Source organism: Macrosteles quadrilineatus, unplaced genomic scaffold, assembly GCF_028750875.1.
Source record: "Macrosteles quadrilineatus isolate MER2022 unplaced genomic scaffold, UCM_ALF_1.0 Scaffold_2__2_contigs__length_208266976, whole genome shotgun sequence".
Lineage (NCBI taxonomy): Eukaryota > Metazoa > Arthropoda > Insecta > Hemiptera > Cicadellidae > Macrosteles > Macrosteles quadrilineatus.
In genome coordinates this window covers 28,179,511-28,202,481 of record NW_026542595.1, presented here as the reverse complement: position 1 = coordinate 28,202,481, position 22,971 = coordinate 28,179,511, and the positions used below count along the sequence as shown (strand labels likewise).

Below are 22,971 nucleotides of genomic sequence, written 5' to 3'. Positions count from 1 at the left end.
ATTATCATTACCAAGCCAATGTTCATTTAAACAAATAATTGAAATGTTAGAATTTTCTAAAATTAATTCCAGTTCATTTTTTTTATTAATTATCCCTCCTTCAATGTTTAAATGCATTAGCCACATAAAATCTTTGTTACACTTATCATTTTTACAAACAGGCCAGGGGTCGATTTGGTTATGACTGGAAGTATCTGTGTTAGAATTATGATAGCTGTTACATATACATGACTCCTTAATTTCTATTGCTAAGTTAAATCTATTGTTGGACCTATTGTAATGTTTTTTTTGTTTTGGATATGTTACTGATGGAGTAGGAGAGCAGATGTCGGAAAGAGCTGAACTTGTGGCGATGTCAGTAACTGTCGATTCTTTAAGATTGTGTTCTTGTGATGCTTGATGAAGCCTTGCATTATAATTATGCTCCGTGAACAACTCATCAAGACGCCTCAAAAGCTCAGTGTGTGAAAGTCCTCTTCTTAGCACTCTGTTTGATTTTTCTTCATTTAATAATATGTATATAGTAGCTTTTGTTGAGTTTTGAAATTTCAATACGTTTTTGGCAAAATGATCTGGCTGGATTAGATCCCTAATACCATAGGTGAGCATATCAAGGTCTTCAGGTTCTTTTTTTTTATCCTTTGCGAGTTCTTCAAACGCCTTGTCATAATCATCTGGTGTTGGCTTCCCCCAGTAGGCTGGCTTAGTCACAAGACTGTAGACTGCAGCTCCATTCAACGGTGTTTGACAAGTTAAATTGTTGCCAACAAAGTCTGTCATTTGTGGTCTGCCAAATTTGTGTCTGAACACCACTGCTACACCCGCAGACATATGCTTGGGATCGTTGAAATCTGCCGATATTGAGTGGCCAAAAGCTAGGGTGTGATCTTCCCTCAGCTCGTCTATAGCATGACTCATATCTGCATCTATCACATTTATAGAATTTTTACCTGACTTCTTTGTTAAAATAGACTTCATGGATTTCTTTTCATTGTCGTTTTGTGTAAGTAGAGATATTGTTTTAGCAATGTTTATTTTTCCTCTTTTATTGAAGTGCAGACCGTGATTGGTATAGTAATGACGGGGCAGTACATGTAATGGTAGTAGTTTTAAGTTTTCTTGATCAATGGCAAGTTTCTCAATATCGGCATTGGCTTTACAAATCTTAAGGTCCAGGTTGGGTTTGTCGTGACGTATTGGAATTGTGGCTAATATGGGGTTTGTGTGGTCGGTGTGACTTATGAATATCATCCATGAGACGTTTATTACTTGTAGTTTCAACATTGTTTGTGCCCGCAATAACTAGGAGGTGATCTTTTTTACTCAAATCTTTGCTCAAATCCTTGACTTCTTGTATTACCTGGTCAAACTTTGCTCCTGATCTGACAAATGAACACACATTTAAAGGGCTTCTTTCTTCAATTAGAGAACTTAAGTTTTTACTGTGGCTGTCTGACAATATTACAAGTTTTCTGCGTAATACAGAAGTGCCTTTTTCTTGATTTACAGCAATATTTCTTGTGTTGGATTTCTGGTTACTATTGATTTTGCTATTCATGTTTAGTGTAGGTGAATTTGAATCAGAAGTTTTCGGTGATATAATTAAACTGTCCTGTGAGAGAACTTCATATCTGTTTTGACACACAACATTGTCAGTGTTAGTTCTAACCTGAGAATAGCTGGGTGCTGTTACAGTATGCCAAGCAGGGTGATTTATTGTTGATGAAGGCTTTAGTGGTGGAAAGCAATGGATACAGTTTTGTTTAGCATGTTTTAGTTCACTAAGCTCATCTAGTAAAGATTGATTGTCATTTTTGATAAGTTCTATTGTCAGCTGAAGGTTTTTATTTTCATTTTTTAACTCATCTAACTCCTTTTTGAGAATCCGGGTATGAAAGTCTTCATATTGGGGTTTGGCAGGGTTGGATTCACTTGTTGAAGGGCTGTTAGAATTTAAAACAGAATGAGGTGTACTAATCACATTTGTTATAGATGATTGGTACTTATCACTAGGGAGTGATTCATTTACTGCTGTATTGGGAGTTGAACATTTTACAGTAGCATTTTTTTTTGTGTTATTTTCCTTGGTAGAGTATTTCATATGTTTTGGCATAATAGGGCTTACTGTTTTATTTAAATCTTTATGACTAGCCCAGCTATTTGCTATTTCAGACAAAGCTAGTCCATACAGCTCTTTATGTTTCAACGCTACCGATTCTATGGGATATTTTAGTTTGTTTTCATTGTATAAGCATAAATCATTTTTGTTAAGTTTAGCAATCTCATTAGTAGCAAAGAACTTAACTTCATACTTGATGACATCTTTGTAGGATTCCTTATCAACATTTAAGATTTGGGCAGGCCAATAAGGGTATCCTTTCACCTTCCCAAAAATCTGATCATTAATATGAAAATTCATTTATATAGTGAGAATCAGATTTCATTAATTGACTAGATATATTGATAAATAATAAAATATCCTGTAGTTATATTTCCAACAGCAGCTAAACATTTGTACAGTACCGGTAGTCCTATGAGTAAATTAAGCACCAGAAAATTAGTGCCAAATTAATACATAAGCTCTACTATGATAGCTTAGAGCAGGAAAAATTAGTAATTAATAGTTATCAGTGACTGGGGGTAAAATATAAAAATCAAATCATAATTTTTGTTATTATTGTTGGGACCACATAAGTTTGCAGTTGAGGGAGGAGCCTATTTACCATATGGGTTTAAATGAACCAATGAGAACCGTGCGGTGTTGCCAAATCTAAACATACCAGCTGATTTGAAAATATTGCTTAGTATATTTTATTAGTGCGATGTGGCAATGTTGCACTAGCCTTGTCTTGTGATTGGCTGCTACCAACTGCAAACTTACGTGGTCCCGACATTAGTGAATTTATTCAATTATATACAAGAGTATAAGTTACCTTTTCTATCCAAGTAATCCTTGAGTCGTTTGTATGGAAACCGGTTTCAACACCTATGGCATAAATTTTCAAACAGGTGGACATGAAATTTTCACTTGTAGGAGGTCATGATAAGTCTTAAAAACAATAACACATACAGTCACACACAAACAAAACATGGTAAAATGCATGGTCTTACAACTTTTTACTAAGGCATGGTGAAAGGTACAGGTTGCAGGTCCAGACTCAAATGCAGATCCATATTTCTCATTCAGCGTACACAGCGATTGCCGGGGGCTTTGACTTAGGCCTGATTTGGGGCCTCAAAAGAATTTTTCTCATCTCATGAAAAATTTAAATCAAAATGAAATTAAATTAAATGAAATACAAAATAAAATTAAATGAAACTAGTGCACCTGTTGCTCGAATTTGAGCAATTGCTAAGTATTATATGTGTTATTTCAAAACGAATAACCCTAACAGTCATAATTTCCTATGTAAAAAAGTCAACTCCAAGATAATGTAATCAATCACTCCACTCCAGTTATCGAAATTAAAAACGAACTCACTCTGAAAACGAACGCTCTTGTATGTATCATATGTTTACTATAATCAGCTGCAATTAATACAAATTATTCGTCTGTATAAGTAAACAAAATCTTTTCTTCATAAGAAATACATTGGGATTTCGATGGCTTGTGGGGAAAAGTCCGAGGACTTTTATGACAGAATTTGTTGAAAGGGGGCATCTACACAAAAATACTTTATTTTGACACGTCGTTTGTAAATATCCGCTCATTATTAACCATAATGCTAATAATGCAATTATTCATTATTATTGTGTTTAGTAGAAATCGCCTTCACGTGTTATATATCCTTATAGCACATGTCTCCAATTTTAGTATAACCAGCTGTTTAAAATATTACTATCAATTTCAAAGTATTCATCTGTTCAAATGTAAACAAACATGTTCTCCCTAAGAGTAAGATGGGAACTTTGAAGGCCACTGGGGCAGAGCCCTGATGGAATTCCAAAGTTTTTTTTTTTTTTTTTTTGTTTGATGGCACATTCTAAGATCTTTCTAACGACACCTTGGACATGGTGATTGGTAGCACCAGCGCTCCAAAACAATTATGAAAAAAATATGCCTAGCGTATTAAATATATAGATACGTTTATTTATCCCAATATCATTACAGAAAGATTAAAAAACAGAAAGCAAGAATAACTAGTACAACTATTGTCAGATGAATCTGCCATACTTATGGGATAGGCGTACATGGGCAGGTGCCTGTGCGTAGGCCTAGCTGTTATCAGTCTACGTAATTTGAAGGGCAAAAAAATTGAATATGGGAAGGATTTTTTTTTCTTGAATATTTGAAAGAAAAGTTAAATGCAGTTGTGAGAATGTTGACGACGACAACCAAAGCCAGTTCAATCAAAAGAAGACAATTCGAAGGGTCAAGGATTTTAGTCAGAGTCAAGTAAGGTTTGGTCAAAGTCCAAAGTCTCGGCCTCTTCTTTGGTAATGAAGTGCAGAAAAACAAGAATATGCCTTTTGAATTGGAACTATAATGAGAGTGAACTAAAAACGTGATGAACATCATATTTTTGAATTAAATTTCGATAGAGGATCCGAGCAACGTAAAAACAGTTGGTAGCAAGAACTGATTTATGTACCTGAGGAACAGATATTCTAACATTGTGCGAGTATCTTGTGACGTGCTGATGTGTGATTGCTGTAAGAATCGTGTTTGAGTTTTTGAATGTGTGATTAAGAAGAATCTGGATGAAAAGATGTCTGACTGGTAGTATTCCCGACTCACAGAATAGAGCGTCAGTGGAGTACCTTTTATTTTTTCTAAAAGCAACTTATCAACAATAATCTTTTAAAAGGTTCAATTTTCGAGACGTTACTTTCACGATCGCCGAAGCATCTGATAAGATTGTGCGATCAAGAATCACAACTACGCCACGATCGCAGGAGACGATAATGAAGTCTCTGTGACGGCAAAAGATGTTCACTATTCTTACGCAACCACAGTAGACATTCACGGTTTTGCCACGATTGAAGAAGTCTTTTAAACCAATTATTGTATAAAAATTAACAAAAAAAAAAAAAAACAATAGCTACATTTCAAAAGCAACTCAATTTTTACCGAACCTGATTTTGGCTTCAGACCCAAAGTTCAAAATTTATGACCTGACACATGAAGTAAAAAAGTCGGCAGACCACTAATATTATTATTAAAATTAAAATATAAAAATGGAATTATTGATTAGCAACTGTCCTAGGTATATTCTCTGATAGGATACTCGAAAACATAGGGTCGGGCCCATTAAGTTGAAGTGTAATTTCTAAACCCCCTTGAAGCTCCTGCCACTGAAGAGTCAGAATTAAGGGGGGCCTCAGTGGTGTGAGCCGCCGAGGGTCTCATTTCTTTACATGGATCATCAATGCCTCATGTTAATGACTACTAGGACCGAACCCTTCCAAAACATCGGAGCTGATTGTAACTTTACGTCAGATGGATGGCTTTTGATGATGTCAATGGAATAAGAAGACCAAACCAACAATACCAATATACTGTTATGACATATTTTATTTCCTTTGTTTACCCATACTTAAGATGCATGTTATAAAACCATAAAAATAATCAGACAAATGCAAGTTTATCTTATGAATATACCCGTCCTGAGGTGCATTCCAAGATAGTTATTAGTTTATTTAGTCTAGGCCATTATTTAAACAAAAGACTTTTGTTAGGTTGATATGAATGAGAAGCAGCTAGCGTGGTGTCCCCGCAAGTTGGGAGAGCAGTGTGAGCAGTTGTCCTATGTGACAAGCAGCTGTCTACAGGATCAGGTGGTGTACTGCACAACCTCCCATCAGGTACTTTCCCTAGACCTCAGGATAGGCTTTGGACAGCGATGGTCTCATATGATGGCAGCACCACCCTACCTGGGCTTCACTCACAACACTGCACAACACACCAAGTAAGCCAACTATCGTATCAGTAGGGAGAAGTTAGTTTAACTACTTATAGATTTTTTACTTTTTAAAAGATCACAAAATATCAATTTTACAAGGTTTTAACAAAAGAAAGGAATGGGAAGTCAGCATTACATTATGGAGGTCAAATAAATACCAATCAACTTATAGCAATAAGTTATTGTTGTGGAATCAGATAGCAAACATATTTTTCTGTAAAACAATTGGTATGGACAAATCAAGTTAATCACATATGACTACATTGTAAACCTGCGCACTTACAGAGTTTAATTCGATTTTTGGTACTTGCTTAGCCTAGTGATGGAGGCCTGGGTACAAATCCTGCTAGCCACCAACACTGTAGGTCTAATATCAAATATTGCATCACTGGCCATGAGGGCCTGATATCAAATCCCACTAACAACCAATGAATTCAAAACCTATAAGAAGCGCAATGCCTCTGTTTAAAATTCAGTCTGGGCCAAGTCAACTGACTGAGTGAGAGAGAGAGAGACATAGAATCAGCTTAGAGAGAGAGAGAGAGGTAGAGTAGTGCGGCCGCTGCACGCTTGATCGTAGTGGTGACAGCGCGAAGATAATTTCGGCGGAAAACTTCCAGTCTGACTATTCTTCATAAGCATTTTGCTTCTTAAAGGGTTTGTTTTCATTGCAACCACCGACACTGTGACCCAGACTGTAGGTCTAATTTCAAATATTGCATCACAGGCCGAGGGCCTGGAATAACACCCTGCTAGTCACCAACACTGTAGATTAGGGTGGGTCGAAAAAAGTATATATATTTTTAGTTGTAATACCTTGGAAAAGTTGCTAAATTGTAAGACCAAAACAGGGTAAAAATATAAAAAATATTGGTTGTTATCTTCCGGTCGTGCATGTGCTCTAAAGTTTGAAAAAATATAAAAACTCATATTTTATCAGACATTTTTACAATTTTAAAATTTTTTATTCTTAATTATGTAATAGTTTAAAATGTTATCTACAAGACACTAAGAAATTGATATTTATATGATAGTATTGTATGTTAATATCTTCCGGTCGCACATCGGCTGCAAATATTGCCAAAAATCAAGAAAAACGTCATTTTGTACTACTCTTATTTAAAACTAGCTGTGTACCCGTTCTACGCACGGGAATCTTATAGTATTCAGTTGAAACCTTCTTATATAAAGAACAGCAGTTGGTTTGCATATTTTCAGATATGCTGGCCAAAATATTATACATAACTTCATTTTATGTTTTTTGTTGTTGTTCTGGATCGGTATGTCAATCAATAAAAGGTTAAATTACCTGTGTCCGCTGGTCGATCCTAATGTATCTTATTACAGGAGATGCATTTCGGCGAAATTAAATCGCCATCATCAGTCCTAATATAAGGTCTTGAGCTTCCCCATTAGGTGCGTATTGAAGTTATTGAAACACATACACGAACTGTACACTTATACACATGACGAATAAAACATAAATACACGGTAGGCCTACTTTTATTTTTACTATGGACATGTAGACGTGCGTCGGTCGTGTGCCGAGTCTCGACTGAAAACGCTCATTTAAAAAAGGCAAGTTTCCCAGCCATATACAACACTGATTCAAGGTCTTTTTCCCAGTTATCAAAACTCAAGAACAATTTTATACACAAAGAATCTCTATTTTCATTTACGGTTACCCTACAAATTATTGCACTTGCGATTAATTAAATCCGTTATGTAAGGAAACACGTTTTTAATCTTACTTGGTTTGGATTTGCTTTCAAAACGTGATCGGAAATGGTTGCGGTATTTGTAAACAACATTCAATGTAAATATATCAGTGACAGCTAGAAGAAATAATCTTGATTCGAACAGCTGTTCGTTATTTCATAGATGAATATGTGATAAACATTGGGAGAAAACTTTATAAAAAATCGCACAGAATTGGGTTTTTTAAACGTCCGTCATTTTATTTACAAAGTAGTGACGCCATATTTTAATGGCTAAAGACAATCTCGCCGATCCAGTGAATACATTAAAATGTTTTGGAACTTGATAGGTACTCTCGTTTTTTAGGAGAAGGCCGCGTAAAATGGCTCTTGGGCTGTGACAGACAGGAAGACAGACAGACAGACAGACAGAAATTTAGATGAGACTTGTTTCGGTTTCTTTGAATCTTTGTATATGTATAAAACGTAAAAATAGCCTTAAAGTTTATGATTCTGAGCAATGTACAGACAAAACTATAATTTTTATTTATATAGATATAATAATCAATATCAAAATGTAATTCCCAGAATCTGTTTGTAGACATTCAGATAGTAACCTAAGAAACACAACAGGCAATGTCAGAATTGATCTTCCGGTCACGCATAGTCCAGTCACAAATTCACTTTAGCGCGGCACTTTGGGGTCAGTGACCTGGGCGTCGCCATGTGATTTAGAAGTTTAAGATTCTAAAATTGAACAACAGGATGATAATGTATCTCTGTGCTCACAAACTAAAATTTACAATCCTAGTGACAGCAACCAAGAATCATTACCTAAACTTCCAAAAAAGAAGACCTATGGTAGGCAAATGAGGATTAACTCTACTGCATTGGTTAACAATCGTTATGGTGTTTCCAATCGTGCTACAACTGCAATGGAACTACAATTTAGCAACATTTCCAAGGTATTATAACTAAAAAAAATAAGAATATTAGTGATTTTTTTCAATCCACCCTACTAATGTCAAATATTGTATCACTGTCCATGGAGGCCTGGGATCAAATTCTGCTAGCCACCAACACTGTGACCCAGGCCTAATATCAAATATTGCATCACTGGCCATGGAGGCCTGGGATCAAATTCTGCTAGCCACCAACACTGTGACCCAGGCCTAATATCAAATATTGCATCACTGTCCATGGAGGCCTGGGATCAAATTCTGCTAGCCACCAACACTGTGACCCAGGCCTAATATCAAATATTGTATCACTGTCCATGGAGGCCTGGGATCAAATTCTGCTAGCCACCAACACTGTGACCCAGGCCTAATATCAAATATTGCATCACTGGCCATGGAGGCCTGGGATCAAATTCTGCTAGCCACCAACACTGTGACCCAGGCCTAATATCAAATATTGCATCACTGGCCATGGAGGCCTGGGATCAAATTCTGCTAGCCACCAACACTGTGACCCAGGCCTAATATCAAATATTGCATCACTGGCCATGGAGGCTGTCAGGCTCTTGAATTAAAACACTACATTTTATGCTGAAGTACAGTTTATTAAGTTGCAAATGGATAACTTTTACATAACTGAATAACGGAATTTAGGTTAGACATCATCAATACTCATTGGAGGTTATAGATCTGAGAGAAAACGGAAGCATAGAAATACAAAATAATACAGTAGCAGTACTACCAAGGCAACTGCCTTAAAAGCAAAGACTTATAAAAATAAACTTAATCTCACTATAAAAATATCAGTTTATAACATTCCTCCCTCCTTAGGAAAAATTCAAAAAATAACAATATCACTTCAAGTTACCTACAAGTTTTGATTTATAGGCTACATTAAATTGAAAACTAACACATCGGAAAACAAAATCAATTTTATACGCTTAGTAACTTAAAAATAGTAACATGAAAATAACTACAACCTTATTTACTCATAAGAAGATGGCGAGAACCTTTTTGGCTTTTTAATTTCTCGTTTAGGTCTACCCGTTGGTGAAGCATTAGGCCTAATTACCAATTCAGGTGGGTTACCTCGGTTGAGAGGTGATTGGTCAGGTGCAGGCGTTAGGTTAGGTGAAGGCGTTAGGTTAGGTGATGATGTTAGGTTAGGTGAAGGCGTTAGGCTACCAGTATTTTGGTTGGAACCAGGACTAGGTGTAGAACATGGGTTTGTTACACTACTAACAGGTGACCTTTGCTCAGAACTAGTACCAGGTAGTATTTGATTAGCATGACGCTTCCATGTTAGACCGTCTGCTGTTTGAACAACATAAGTTTGTGTTCCTAGACTCTCACTAACAACCGCAGGTTGCCATTTACCTTGGTTAGCTCGAAAATCACGAACATTCACATTTTGACCTGACTCAAAACCAACATTTCTTTTACCTTTAAAATTAGACACCTGTTTACATTGGTTTTTCTCAACAATGTCTTCTGTGCTAGGTATTAACAGATCAAATACACATCTTAAGCTTTTGTTAAACAATAACTTAGCTGGAGATTCTCCAGTGGTCGTATGAGGTGTGTTACGATATTGAAACAAAAAATTGTTCAAATAACTTGAAAGATCTGCACCGTTTGACTTAGGCACTTTACGAATGCAGTTTTTGATTATTTTCACTGCACTTTCCCCCTCCCCATTAGATTGTGGATGAAAGGGTGCACCAACAAGATGCTGAATTCCCAATTTGCGGAGATAATTTTGAAACAAAGCGCTTGTGAAGCAAGAGGTTAAAAACCTAGGCAGTCCAAACCGTGCAAATATTTCTGACAGTTTGTTGATTACTACTTCAGAAGTAGTATTGTACACAATAAAATTCTCTATCCATTTTGAGTGAGCATCCATCACTACAAAACAATATAGATTGTTGCAAATAGGGCCTAGAAAATCTACATGTAAACGCGTCCAAGCTTTTCTTGGCCAAGTCCAAGGCTTTAAAACTGACTTGGGAGGTACATCTCGGAATTTACTACATACATCACAGTTTCTTGACAACTCATCAATTTGGCTATCAAGGTTAGGCCACCAAAAATATGACCTAGCGAGTGCTTTCATTTTGTTTGCACCAAAATGATTTGAATGCAACTCATGACAAATAACTTTCCTTAACTTAAACGGAATTATAACTCTGTAACCCCACATTACACATCCATGATCCACTGTTAACTCATGAAACCTATTACTATATGGTTTGAAATCTGGGTCATCAGGTAATTTGTTACCATGCATGATTGCACTAGCAACCTTGGACAAAACTGGGTCAACTGAAGTTTCCAACTTGACTTTTCTCCAGTTTACTACAAATGGGCAACTTTCATGTACATAATGTAAATAGCCTAAATCGTCTACATTAGATATTGAGTGATTATTTACAGAATCAAAATCAGTACGTGACAAAAAATCAGCTACGTTACATTCAGATTTGACAAATTTTATGTCAAAATTGTAGTTAGACAAAATGAAAGACCAACGTTGGAGTCTGTTTGCCGCATACACAGGAATACCCTTTTTAGCACCAAAAATATACACAAGAGGTTTGTGATCAGAAATTAGAGTGAAATGCTTACAAAACAAGAAATCATGAAATTTGGTTACACCAAAAACAATACTCAGTGCTTCTCTCTCAATCTGAGGATAGCGAGCTTCCGCATCGCTCAATTTCCTTGACGCATAAGCGACTGGGTGTTCGCTTTTGTCAGGGTACACATGGCTTAAAATTGCACCAACAGATTTTGCTGACGCATCAACAGTTAACTTTATTGGAAGGTCTGGGTCAAAGTGAGCTAACACAGGTTTAGAGGTTAAGATTTCCTTAATCCTCGTCACCGATCTTTCACAATCATGAGTCCACTGCCATGGGACATCCTTACGCAATAATTCATACAATGGTTGCAAAATTTTGGCAGCATTAGGGATAAACTTAAGGTAAAAAGTTACCATACCCAGAAATGACTTAAGCATACTTACATTGTCAGGTGTTTTGGCTTGTAAAATAGCTCTTACATGTTTGTCAGTTGGGTGAAGCCCATTACGGTCAATACGATGTCCTAGGTACACAATAGATTCTTTGGCAAAAGAACATTTCTCAGACTTTACTTTTAGACCGCAACTCTGAAGTAAACCTAACACATTTTCCAATCTAGAGTTGTGCTCAGTTAAGTCTTTACCTGTAACATAAATATCATCCAAAAGAGCACCGACACCCTCCATTGAACATAACAAGTTGTCAATTACTCTTTGAAATTCAGCTGGGGCGCTTTTAATACCATAACATAACCTTGTATATGACATTAAACCCATATGGGTATTGATAGTGGTCAAATGTTGACATTCCTCAGTCAAAAGCAATTGTTGATAAGCATCCTTAAGATCTATCTTAGAAAAATAACATGCACCACTAAACTTAGCATAAATGTGATCAATACGAGGCAAGGGGTACTCAGTACCTTCTAATACAGGGTTGATTGTCAATCGGTAGTCACCACATATCCTGACGGATCCATCGGGTTTTAACACAGGCACTATTGGTGTAGCCCACTGGCTATAGTCAACTTTCTTGAGAATACCAAGGTTAATTAACCTATTTAATTCATTTCCAACTGGTACCTTTAACGCAATAGGTAGAGATCTTGCTTTAAAAAACTTGGGTGTGGACCCTTGAGAAATATTAAGTGTCACTTTGTACTTATTAAAAGTACCTAACTTGTTGTCAAAAACTTCAGGGAAATTCTTGAGAACCGTACTTACACAGCTTGGTACATCAGATAGGCTAGAAGTTGTAATTAAAGGTGTAGGCCTAATGAAATCATTTCCCTTTAATTCGCAATCATTCCGCGATGGTTGGATGTTATTGAGGTCAATGTGAACCGTATTGTTACATAACATTCCCAAAGTACGCATGCCATCCCTACCTAATAGGGGTGGTCCACCATTTGGGACAACATAAAAAATTAGCTTATGTGGCACCTCACTAAACTTGGAATCAATGACAAACTTACCAATAGGCTTAATAACATGACCTACATAATCAGTTAGTTGAATGTCACTTTCACACAGTTTTTCAGAGGAACAAAAGTTGTTATAAAACTGCTGAGAAACAACATTGTACATAGATCCAGAGTCAATTTCCATCATCATAGGCTTACCTTGAATTTCAATTGGCACTTTTAAAGGTTGAACATATTTTAAGTCCGAGTCTGGCCTATGTTTAAACTTCACAGAGCTAGGGGGCTCAACTTCAATTTTAAAAAATGTTTCCCCTAAATTAACTTCATCTGCGTCATTAAGATCTTGATCTGCATCTCCGTTCTGCGCTGTGGCATTTTCACTAAGTTTACCGGTACCGTCCATAAACTTGGCTTTAAATTTTGGTAGGCCCTGTTTTTTATTAAACTTTGGCTTACCTTTCTTCTTACACACCGGAGCTAAATGGCCCTTTTCGTTGCAAATGTGACAGATGTAGTCCTTGTAGTTGCAATCAGCGCTGGAATGGTTAGTCCTGCCACAATGGTTACACTTAGGCTTAGGCCTAAAAGAGAACTGGTTATTACCACTAGGCTTACTCATCTTGCTGTATCCATGTTTATACTTGGATAACTGGTTACAATCTGCAGGTTCAGACTTAATAGGCAACAAATTTTTGTCGCTTACCTCCTTGGAGACAGCTAAATTTAACATTTTGTCAAATGTAGTTGTGGTCTTCGAAGCATCCTCCTCGAACAGCCTATCTTGGATTTTGGGGTCTCTAAGGCCCAAAGTTAACACATCACGCATAAGCAGTTCCAATTCTGTATCGAAACCACATTCACCTGCTAGACTCCTTAACCGGGCTGCAAATTCTCTAATGGATTCATTGTGGTCCTGTCGAGCCTGATAGAACTTTCTCCTACTGGCAAAATAGGAATGAATAGGCTTAAAATGAGATTCTAATAATTTGATTAGATCATCATACTTGAGGTCAGAGAACTTCTTAGGTACACTCAAACTTGTGAGTAACCTAAATGTATTATCCGAAATGGAAGTAATAAGCAAAGCCTTTTTCTTTTCTTCATCTTTAATTTCATTGACAATAAAAGAATTCTCTAATTTTGACTTGAAAATAGCGAAATCGCCAGAAGAGTGATCAAAATATAGAGTATGTTGGTTCATCTTGAAACCTTATGGTCTGTTACCTTATTTGACGAATATACGTTCATCGGTGGTTTTGCACACATTTGTCGATTTTTCCATCGTCGCCATTTGTCAGGCTCTTGAATTAAAACACTACATTTTATGCTGAAGTACAGTTTATTAAGTTGCAAATGGATAACTTTTACATAACTGAATAACGGAATTTAGGTTAGACATCATCAATACTCATTGGAGGTTATAGATCTGAGAGAAAACGGAAGCATAGAAATACGAAATAATACAGTAGCAGTACTACCAAGGCAACTGCCTTAAAAGCAAAGACTTATAAAAATAAACTTAATCTCACTATAAAAATATCAGTTTATAACAGAGGCCTGGGATCAAATTCTGCTAGCCACCAACACTGTGACCCAGGCCTAATATCAAATATTGTATCACTGGCCATGGAGGCCTGGGATCAAATTCTGCTAGCCACCAACACTGTGACCCAGGCCTAATATCAAATATTGCATCACTGTCCATGGAGGCCTGGGATCAAATTCTGCTAGCCACCAACACTGTGACCCAGGCCTAATATCAAATATTGTATCACTGTCCATGGAGGCCTGGGATCAAATTCTGCTAGCCACCAACACTGTGACCCAGGCCTAATATCAAATATTGCATCACCTGCCATGGAGGCCTGGGATCAAATTCTGCTAGCCACCAACACTGTGACCCAGGCCTAATATCAAATATTGCATCACTGGCCATGGAGGCCTGGGATCAAATTCTGCTAGCCACCAACACTGTGACCCAGGCCTAATATCAAATATTGCATCACTGGCCATGGAGGCCTGGGATCAAATTCTGCTAGCCACCAACACTGTGACCCAGGCCTAATATCAAATATTGTATCACTGTCCATGGAGGCCTGGGATCAAATTCTGCTAGCCACCAACACTGTGACCCAGGCCTAATATCAAATATTGTATCACTGTCCATGGAGGCCTGGGATCAAATTCTGCTAGCCACCAACACTGTGACCCAGGCCTAATATCAAATATTGCATCACTGGCCATGGAGGCCTGGGATCAAATTCTGCTAGCCACCAACACTGTGACCCAGGCCTAATATCAAATATTGCATCACTGGCCATGGAGGCCTGGGATCAAATTCTGCTAGCCACCAACACTGTGACCCAGGCCTAATATCAAATATTGCATCACTGGCCATGGAGGCCTGGGATCAAATTCTGCTAGCCACCAACACTTGACCCAGGCCTAATATCAAATATTGCATTACTGGGGCTTCTTACATTGATTTGTCTCCTGTTAGCAACTTATTCCACAATTATAAATATTGGTAAAATGTTTAATCATAAATCTATACTTTTTTCTTAAATCATATGTCTACGAGCCTTTTGAAACTTATCATAATTTGTAATAGAATGTTTCCTGAAAAAAAATTGAAATTGATTTGTATTAGGGAGTTATAAATAAAAAAATTTGGTTATATATTCACAAAACATTTTAAATGTTTCCTAAAACTTTGCACTTTTACAGCCAGGAGATTCTATGCATCGGCAGTCAGGTGATGTCAGACTGTATATGCATCGTCAACTGCTGGAGAGGGGGTAACCCTCAAGCAGAGTATCGTCCAATATCCCTCCCCTCCCCCTGTCGTGGACTCATACTAGCTCGCCAGCAGGGGGTGTGTCTTGAGCCTACACTTAGTCAAAGGTTGGTCGCAATTCAAAAACTAACATAGTACATCAAGTACAAGACTAATCAGTAGTAAGCTTACACAGGAGAACTGTAATAAATTTAATCGGTAAATTCAATTCAACCAATGAATTGTCAGTGCTTTTAAGGTTGCTGTAGAACAACAAACTCGGGCTTAAACACAATGCCTTTAGTTTAGCCTTAATGAAAGGTCTACATTTGAAATATTAATACAATAACTAAATAAATATAGGATGGAGAGGACACAGCTAACTCACCTAAAAAAAAAAAAAAAAAAGCTAAACTCTTTGACTCGTCTGCAACCTTTCATCAGGTGAGTTAGCTGTGTCCTCTCCATCCTATATTTATTTATTTAATCCAAGCTAAATGCTTTTTCCTAAAAACATAATACAATAATTACAAATTTTAGACTCATGTGCTGGACTAAAAGCTTGAGCTCGAGTATCCATCACACAGTCCGTCAATAATAAAAAATATCTTTTTAAAGCTTTTTGTGATTTTTATTCTTTTATGTTGAAAGTTAAAAAATATAAATATTTTCTTTACCCATAGCTGTTAATTGTTAATGGATCCTCATGATTCATTGTGGCGACAGTAAATAGCAAAATAATTAATAGCTATAAATATTACTAGTCTATTTAAACAATTGTTGTTTACTTGGACAGGTTTTCTCAGAGTATGATCGGACTGACATGCTTACCAAGCACAAATGGTTTGCATGTTGTGAGACAGTCTGCAACAGGGGATGTGTTCCTACAAGAGCTGTCTCAGTCAAAGGGAGATGAACCTAGTAGACTGACTAGTGATCAGCTTACTGCATACTCTGAGTGGAGCAAGCCAGCCTTGTCTCTACAAAGGGACACCACCACTGTCAGTGTCACAGATGTCAAGAACCTCACACCATTACTTGAAGGTATGAAAACTACACATGCTTTTTGCTATGAATTTCAAGATAGTTGATCAAATCTATACTAATATCCCGTGGCCACTCAAATCCAAGTTTATATTTGGCTTCTCCAAGAAGTTTCCTTCAGACTCCTCTGTCCTCCACCATGTCCACTTCTCGCCCAATTCTTACATGCCCAGCCACTCGGTCGCTCCATCTTAATCTTAGTCTTCCTAAGCCGCCTTCTTTCTGGTTGACCTCTCCACACCCTTTTTATTGTTGCATTCTCCTATATTCTCTTCTCTCATGACCATGACTAAGCCCTTCTCCCACTTCTTATCAGAGCCACAATATCTGGTCTTCTCTACAGGTGCCAGGGTTGGAACATTTTCAGAATCCACTAAACCCTGTCTTTGAATATTAGTCCATGTATAATTCTAATTGTTTTATTTTCACACAAATAACTTTTTATGGATCTGTTTTGTTCGGTTCCATATTTCTCCGAGGAGAAAGTGTGCAAATCTATCTATTCCGTCTGAATTGAATAAATATTCTAGAGGGGGGCCGATACCGATACTCGATACCAAAATACTCTCGATACCAGCGGTATCGAGGTATCGTCGATACTCGATACTTGCCTGTTTTGGGTTCGAAACCGATACTGACACTGAACCACTGAATGCTACGAATCTTCAGTCAGAGCGCCGAGCGGGTAAATTGCCATTGCCGTTACGAATCCTAGCTGTTTGCCTTCTTAGTTAAATACACTCGCAACTCGAGTCGAGTAGTAGAGGTTAAGCCGATTTCGTTGATATTTGACAAGTAAATAATAAGAAAGGAAAATGTTTGAGTTTTATTTAATCCCTTAACCTCTTTCAATATTGACATACTAGGCCTAATAATAATCGGCAACCTAGACATCGCTTGCGTCATCCATTTCACTGACAGCGACAGCTGACACTGGGTGATAGTGATAGGTAGTGGTGTGCAGCGAGTGCGATGCATTGAAATTTCAATTCGATTCTAAAAAGGGATGTGTCGATTATCGTCATCGATATCACCATCCATTGGTTACCACTTGGACATTGGTATCGGTTCGGTACCAAGACTCGATTGTCAAAAGTCGATTCCGATGACACCGACACCCGACAAGGATAAATATTTTATTTTAACATTTATTAACAGCTACAGTATTAGTTTTGTAATCACGGTTAACAATTTTCATAGCCAACTTAGAAACTATCTAGTTCAAAACAGCAACGGTGCCGGTGACATTGTTTAGCTTCAGCTCATTGCACAACACAATCTACATTTCAAGATATCAAACTATAGACCAATATCTATCCTTCCAACACTGTCTAAATACATAGAAAAAAACATACATACCCAATTGATGAACTTCCTAGAAAATAATAATAAAATTTCTCAATCACAGCATGGATTTCGGAATGGTAAATCCACCAACACTGCATTAGCAACCCTTTGTGATAAAATAACTGATATATGGGAAAATAAATCTCAAGCAACCGGTATCTTCTTGGACATAGAAAAAGCATTCGACAGCTTGGACAGAAAAATTCTTATAAAAAAACTTCAACAACTTAATATCACTCATAAAGCATTAGATTGGATACAAGACTATTTAACTAACAGGAAGCAACAAGTCGAAATAGAATACACAAAGAACTACTATGAAATTAAATACAGGTCTAAACTTCAGACAACCAATCAAGGAATTCCACAGGGCTCCATACTGGGCCCCCTACTTTTCTTAACATACATAAATTCATTTCCCACCAATTTTACAGAAGACAGTGCCTGTATAATGTTTGCAGACGACACAACAATCATCACACCAACAGATGGAAAAAACGTAGAACTTCAAAAATCCAAAACAAACGAAACCCTACAAATCTCTACAGCTACTTGCAACGAAATAAACTTAACAATAAATAAACAGAAAACAATAGTAATAAACTTCAAACCTACAAACCATAACAATGAAAATTCAACTGCAGATGAACACTCACAAACTAACACTAAATTTCTTGGAATAATATTGGACAAAAACCTAACATGGCATGATCACCTTCTAAAACTGGGTGGAAAGCTGTCACAAGTTGTATATGCACTAAGAAGAATTAGAAGACTAACAAACAAAGAAATCACTATAACTGCTTATCATGCAATTTTTTCATCACATATCAGATATGGCATAATAGCCTGGGGCTCTGCAAATGAAATCCACATCGAGAAAATAATAACCTCACATAAGAAAGCGATTCGGATAATAGAACAAATCGATCAAGATGAACCACAAGCCCACTGCAAACCTCTTTTTATCAAAAACCAAATCCTAACTGTAATCTCCCTTTACCTTTTTGAAACTATTACCTCAATCAAATCAAATCCTCCCCAACTCAGAACCCAATGTCACAACTACAATATCAGAAACAAAACAAATCTAGACTTAGGGTACCATAGGCTAAACAAAACCAGCAAAACTCCAAACAACATGGGGATCAAAATGTTTAATCTCTTGCCAAAGAAACTCAAAGAAATAAATGAAAATAAAGCCTTTAAAAAACAACTCAAACAATACCTTATTGAACGTCCATATTATAAATTAACTGAATTCATCAACGAACACAAATATAACCTAAACAATAAATAGGAAAGCAATGCTCAATTACACTCTCACACACATACACTATTACAAGAAATTGACGATTCCCCTGTCTACAAGGACGGCGGAGAAGACATCGATGGTAAATGGTAAATGGTAAAGATGTCAGACTCAACTCAAGAGACAACCTGCGCGTGAATGTCCTGCCAACACGAAATTAATTAATCAATCAATCAAATCACTTTATTTGTCCTTGTACATGTCATTACAAGAAATGGCGTCAAATATAAAACTAAAAAACAATACAATTATAAATTAAAAAAAAACTACCACGACTGCTTCATAATTTTGTTGTATTCATAAAATTCCTATATTGAGTAAATGGGTTTGTTGATCAAATATATTTTCAATTTACGTTTTAGTTTGTTATTGTTTTTTTCTGATCTTAGTTCATTCGGAAGTGCTTTAAAGAATTTATTGCCAATGTATGTCGTCTTTTTTTTTTTTTATTCCAATCTATGTTTTTCAAAATGTTTTTTGTGTATTATATTGATGACCTATTGGTTGTACATAAGTTTTTGTTATAAAAAATAAGATGCATTCAAAAATATACAGACCATACACAGTTAAAATTTTAAGATTTTTGAAGTGTTCTCTTGCGGAGTCATCATCTTCAAGTTTGAGTTGAGTTTCATCTAATTGCTTTTTTCTGTAGGTTTAGAATTGTATTCAGATTATTTATTGTTGTTGCACCATACAAGCCAATTCCATAAGAAATATTAGTGTGAATCAGAGCAAAATATATTTGTTTTAGTACAGGCAATGAGCATAGGCTGGCCATACGCCTTAAGGCGAATAAACCGGAGTTAATTTTTCTCGATATATGTTCGACATGTTTGTCCCAGCATAGGTTTTCATCAATATATAGACCTAAAAATTTAGCCTCATTCACTTGTTCAATAATTTCATCTTCAATCATTATATTTGGAGATATTTTTTTACGATTTTGCTTTGTGGAAAATGTAATAAATTTAGTTTTATTTGGATTTAACAAAAGACTATTATTATTGAAGTATTGCTTTATATTAGCTAATTCTATAAAACTTAAATATTCAATTTCATTTTGGTTCCTTGCTGAGATTTTTAAATTTGCGTCATCTGCATATAAACATAAATTACTATGGGGAACAGTCTGTAGCACTTCAGGAAGTCCGGTTATGTAACATAAGAACAGCAAAGGACCCAGAATCGATCCCTGTGGGACGCCACATGAGACCAAACATAAGTCCGATGCTGCGCCCGTGATCCTATTTGAAATGGTTTGATTAATTTCAACATACTGATATCGGTCGGAAAGGTATGACTTAAACCAATTGTATGCAACTCCCTTGACACCAAAGTTCAATAATTTATCAAGTAATAGATGATGATTTACGCTTTCAAAAGCTTTTGTTAAATCCATAAATATGCCCACTACGTTCTCCCCTTTATCTATGGACTCTATGATGGATTCAATAAATGAAACGGCTGCAGTGAAAACCGATTTTCTGGGCCGAAATCCGTGCTGGGACATATCTAGAATGTTTGAATTTTCTAAGAATTGGGATAATCTTCTGTACATGACTTTTTCATAAATTTTTGAAAAGGATGGCAGAATCGAAATTGGACGATAATTGGACATGTCTTTTGTAGAATCTTTTTTATGTATAGGTACAACTTTGGATATTTTTAATTTTTTTTTAAAAATGCCAGATATTAAAGAAGAGTTAACCAGATGAACTAAGATTTTACATAGGTGTATTTTTGCAGATTTTATTATAGTTACAGGAATTTCATCAAACCCATATGATTGCTTATTAATATTTTAATAATTTCGTTTTCATCTGTGGGCTCACAGCGAAAAGTCTGATTATGAGGAGAGAGACTACTTGAAAGACTATTTTTCTGTACACTAGGTTCTATATCTGGTTTTGTTTGAAGATCTTTTATACAGTTTATAAAATAATTGTTTAACAAATTACTTATAACTAAAACATCAGATACATTCTTATTATCTACAGTCAATTCTAGATTTTGTTTGTTTTTGGGCAGAACTCCAACCTCAGTATTTACTATTTTCCAAGTTGTTTTAATGACATTTTCTGATTCAATTATCTGCTTATTATAAAAATTGGTTTTTGAATCTTTTAACATTTTCCTATATAACTTATTTTTCTCTTTAACATATTTCTTCAATTCTTTGTTTTTTGTTACTCTAGCTTCTTTTTCTAAGTCAATAATATTGTTTCTTTGCTGTTTTATTTCTTCTGTGACCCAGGATTTTTGCTTATAATTTATCCTTTTAACTTTTTTAGGAAAAGCTAAGTTAAAATGATACATAAAAATATTGAGAAACTTATCATATTTGTCCTTCACACATGAAAAATAAACTTCATTCCAGTTTTCACTTTTAACCCTTTGCACTCCGACGTCCGAATTATCGGACGTTGTAATTTCGGCCAAAAACTCCGTGGTTCGAAATATCGCACGTCAGCAAAATCTCCCGAAAAATCCGACGTCCGAAATATCGGTCATCAGTAAAATCGATCGTACTGGCTATATAAATAGTCCAAACGCGCTAATATTACGACATATTTGTTAGAAAGAGTTGTGAAATATTACTCTATGCTTTTTTTTTCTCCTATGTAGCTGTAACTTTTTGCTTGTCATCTTTTGTTTTTGTGGTCTATGGCGCTGGCCGGCTGACGCAATCCAGCTGTCTGCAGTAACTGGGAGGTCGGTGTTTGTTTGCTGTTTGCATTGTTGTTGTTTATGTTTACTGCTAATGTTTCTGTTTACAGTTAGTTTTTGAGTAAAATTTTAAGCTTTTATATAGGCTATTTAAGTTTACAATGGAAGATTCTGACAGTTCTGATGAAGATATTTATAATAACAGACGCAGACCAGTTAGTGAAAATACACTGTTCAGAAACGTAGTGGAATCTGGTGTTGGTGTTTATGATGACTTGAGTGACAGTTTTGTGGAAAACATATCAGATTCTGAAACTTCTGATAGTGAAAACGAAAGTGATGTTTTGTCAGGTTTTGATGATGATACTGATGAAGACTATGTTTTATCAGAGGAAGAAAGTTCAGATGAAGATGCTCAACCTACAAAATCTCGTGATAGAAATATGCCTCTTGGTAGGCCTAGTGACATAGCTGAAAGTAGGCCTGTTGAGTTTGTAATTTCGAATTCAGGTAGGCCTAGTCCTAACCTAGCTTCAAATGGTAGGCCTAATCCCTCATCAACTAACCAATTGCATGATACCCAATTGCATGATACCAATAATGTAGATTTAATCCAAAATGTCCTTGAAGAAAATGTAGGCCTAAATGAGCCCCTTTTGAACAATGAAGTAAATGTAAATGCACCCCTTTTGACCAACGAAGTAAATGTAAATGCACCCCTTTTGAACTTGAATACAGTACATGCTACTATTGAAGATGTAATAAGAAATTCCGAACGTTGTGAAACCCCTAACCCTGACCCTGATATTCAACCAGATATGGACCCTAGTGAAGAAGAATGGAAACCTGTCCATGAAAGTGATGACCCTGGATTGACCATGACATTTTATTTTTCGAACAACCTGGTCCAAAGCACTGTCCTCCTCGTGATTCTGAACCGATTGATTATTTTTATTTATTTTTCACAGTTACAATCCTAACAAAATTCGTAAGAGAAACTAACAGGTATGCTAATCAGTACATCGAATCACATCTATATAATTTGACCCCTAATTCTAGAGCCCATAAATGGAGACCGGTAACACTAGCTGAAATGAAGGCATTTATTGCAGTAATTTTAAATATGGGCCTAAATAGGAAACCGACAATTCAGAGCTACTGGGCAACATCTGACTCCCAATATACTCCCTCGTACGGAAAGATGTTTAGTCGATCTCGTTTTGAAAGTATTATTCAATTTTTTCATATGGTAGACAAT

General features: G+C 36.3%; 1 protein-coding gene across 4 annotated transcripts in view; it reads left to right on the top strand.

Moving 5' to 3' along the window:
- Window positions 1–22,971, top strand: part of LOC128987137 (uncharacterized) — a 69,649-nt gene that overhangs the window by 41,791 nt on the left and 4,887 nt on the right. For all 4 annotated transcript variants that reach the window (XM_054407860.1, XM_054407858.1, XM_054407859.1 and 1 more), the window contains 3 exons: window positions 5,680–5,909; window positions 15,292–15,468; window positions 16,137–16,384. In XM_054407860.1, the coding sequence (XP_054263835.1) occupies window positions 5,680–5,909; window positions 15,292–15,468; window positions 16,137–16,384 (655 nt within the window). The remainder of the gene's footprint in view (window positions 1–5,679; window positions 5,910–15,291; window positions 15,469–16,136; window positions 16,385–22,971) is intronic.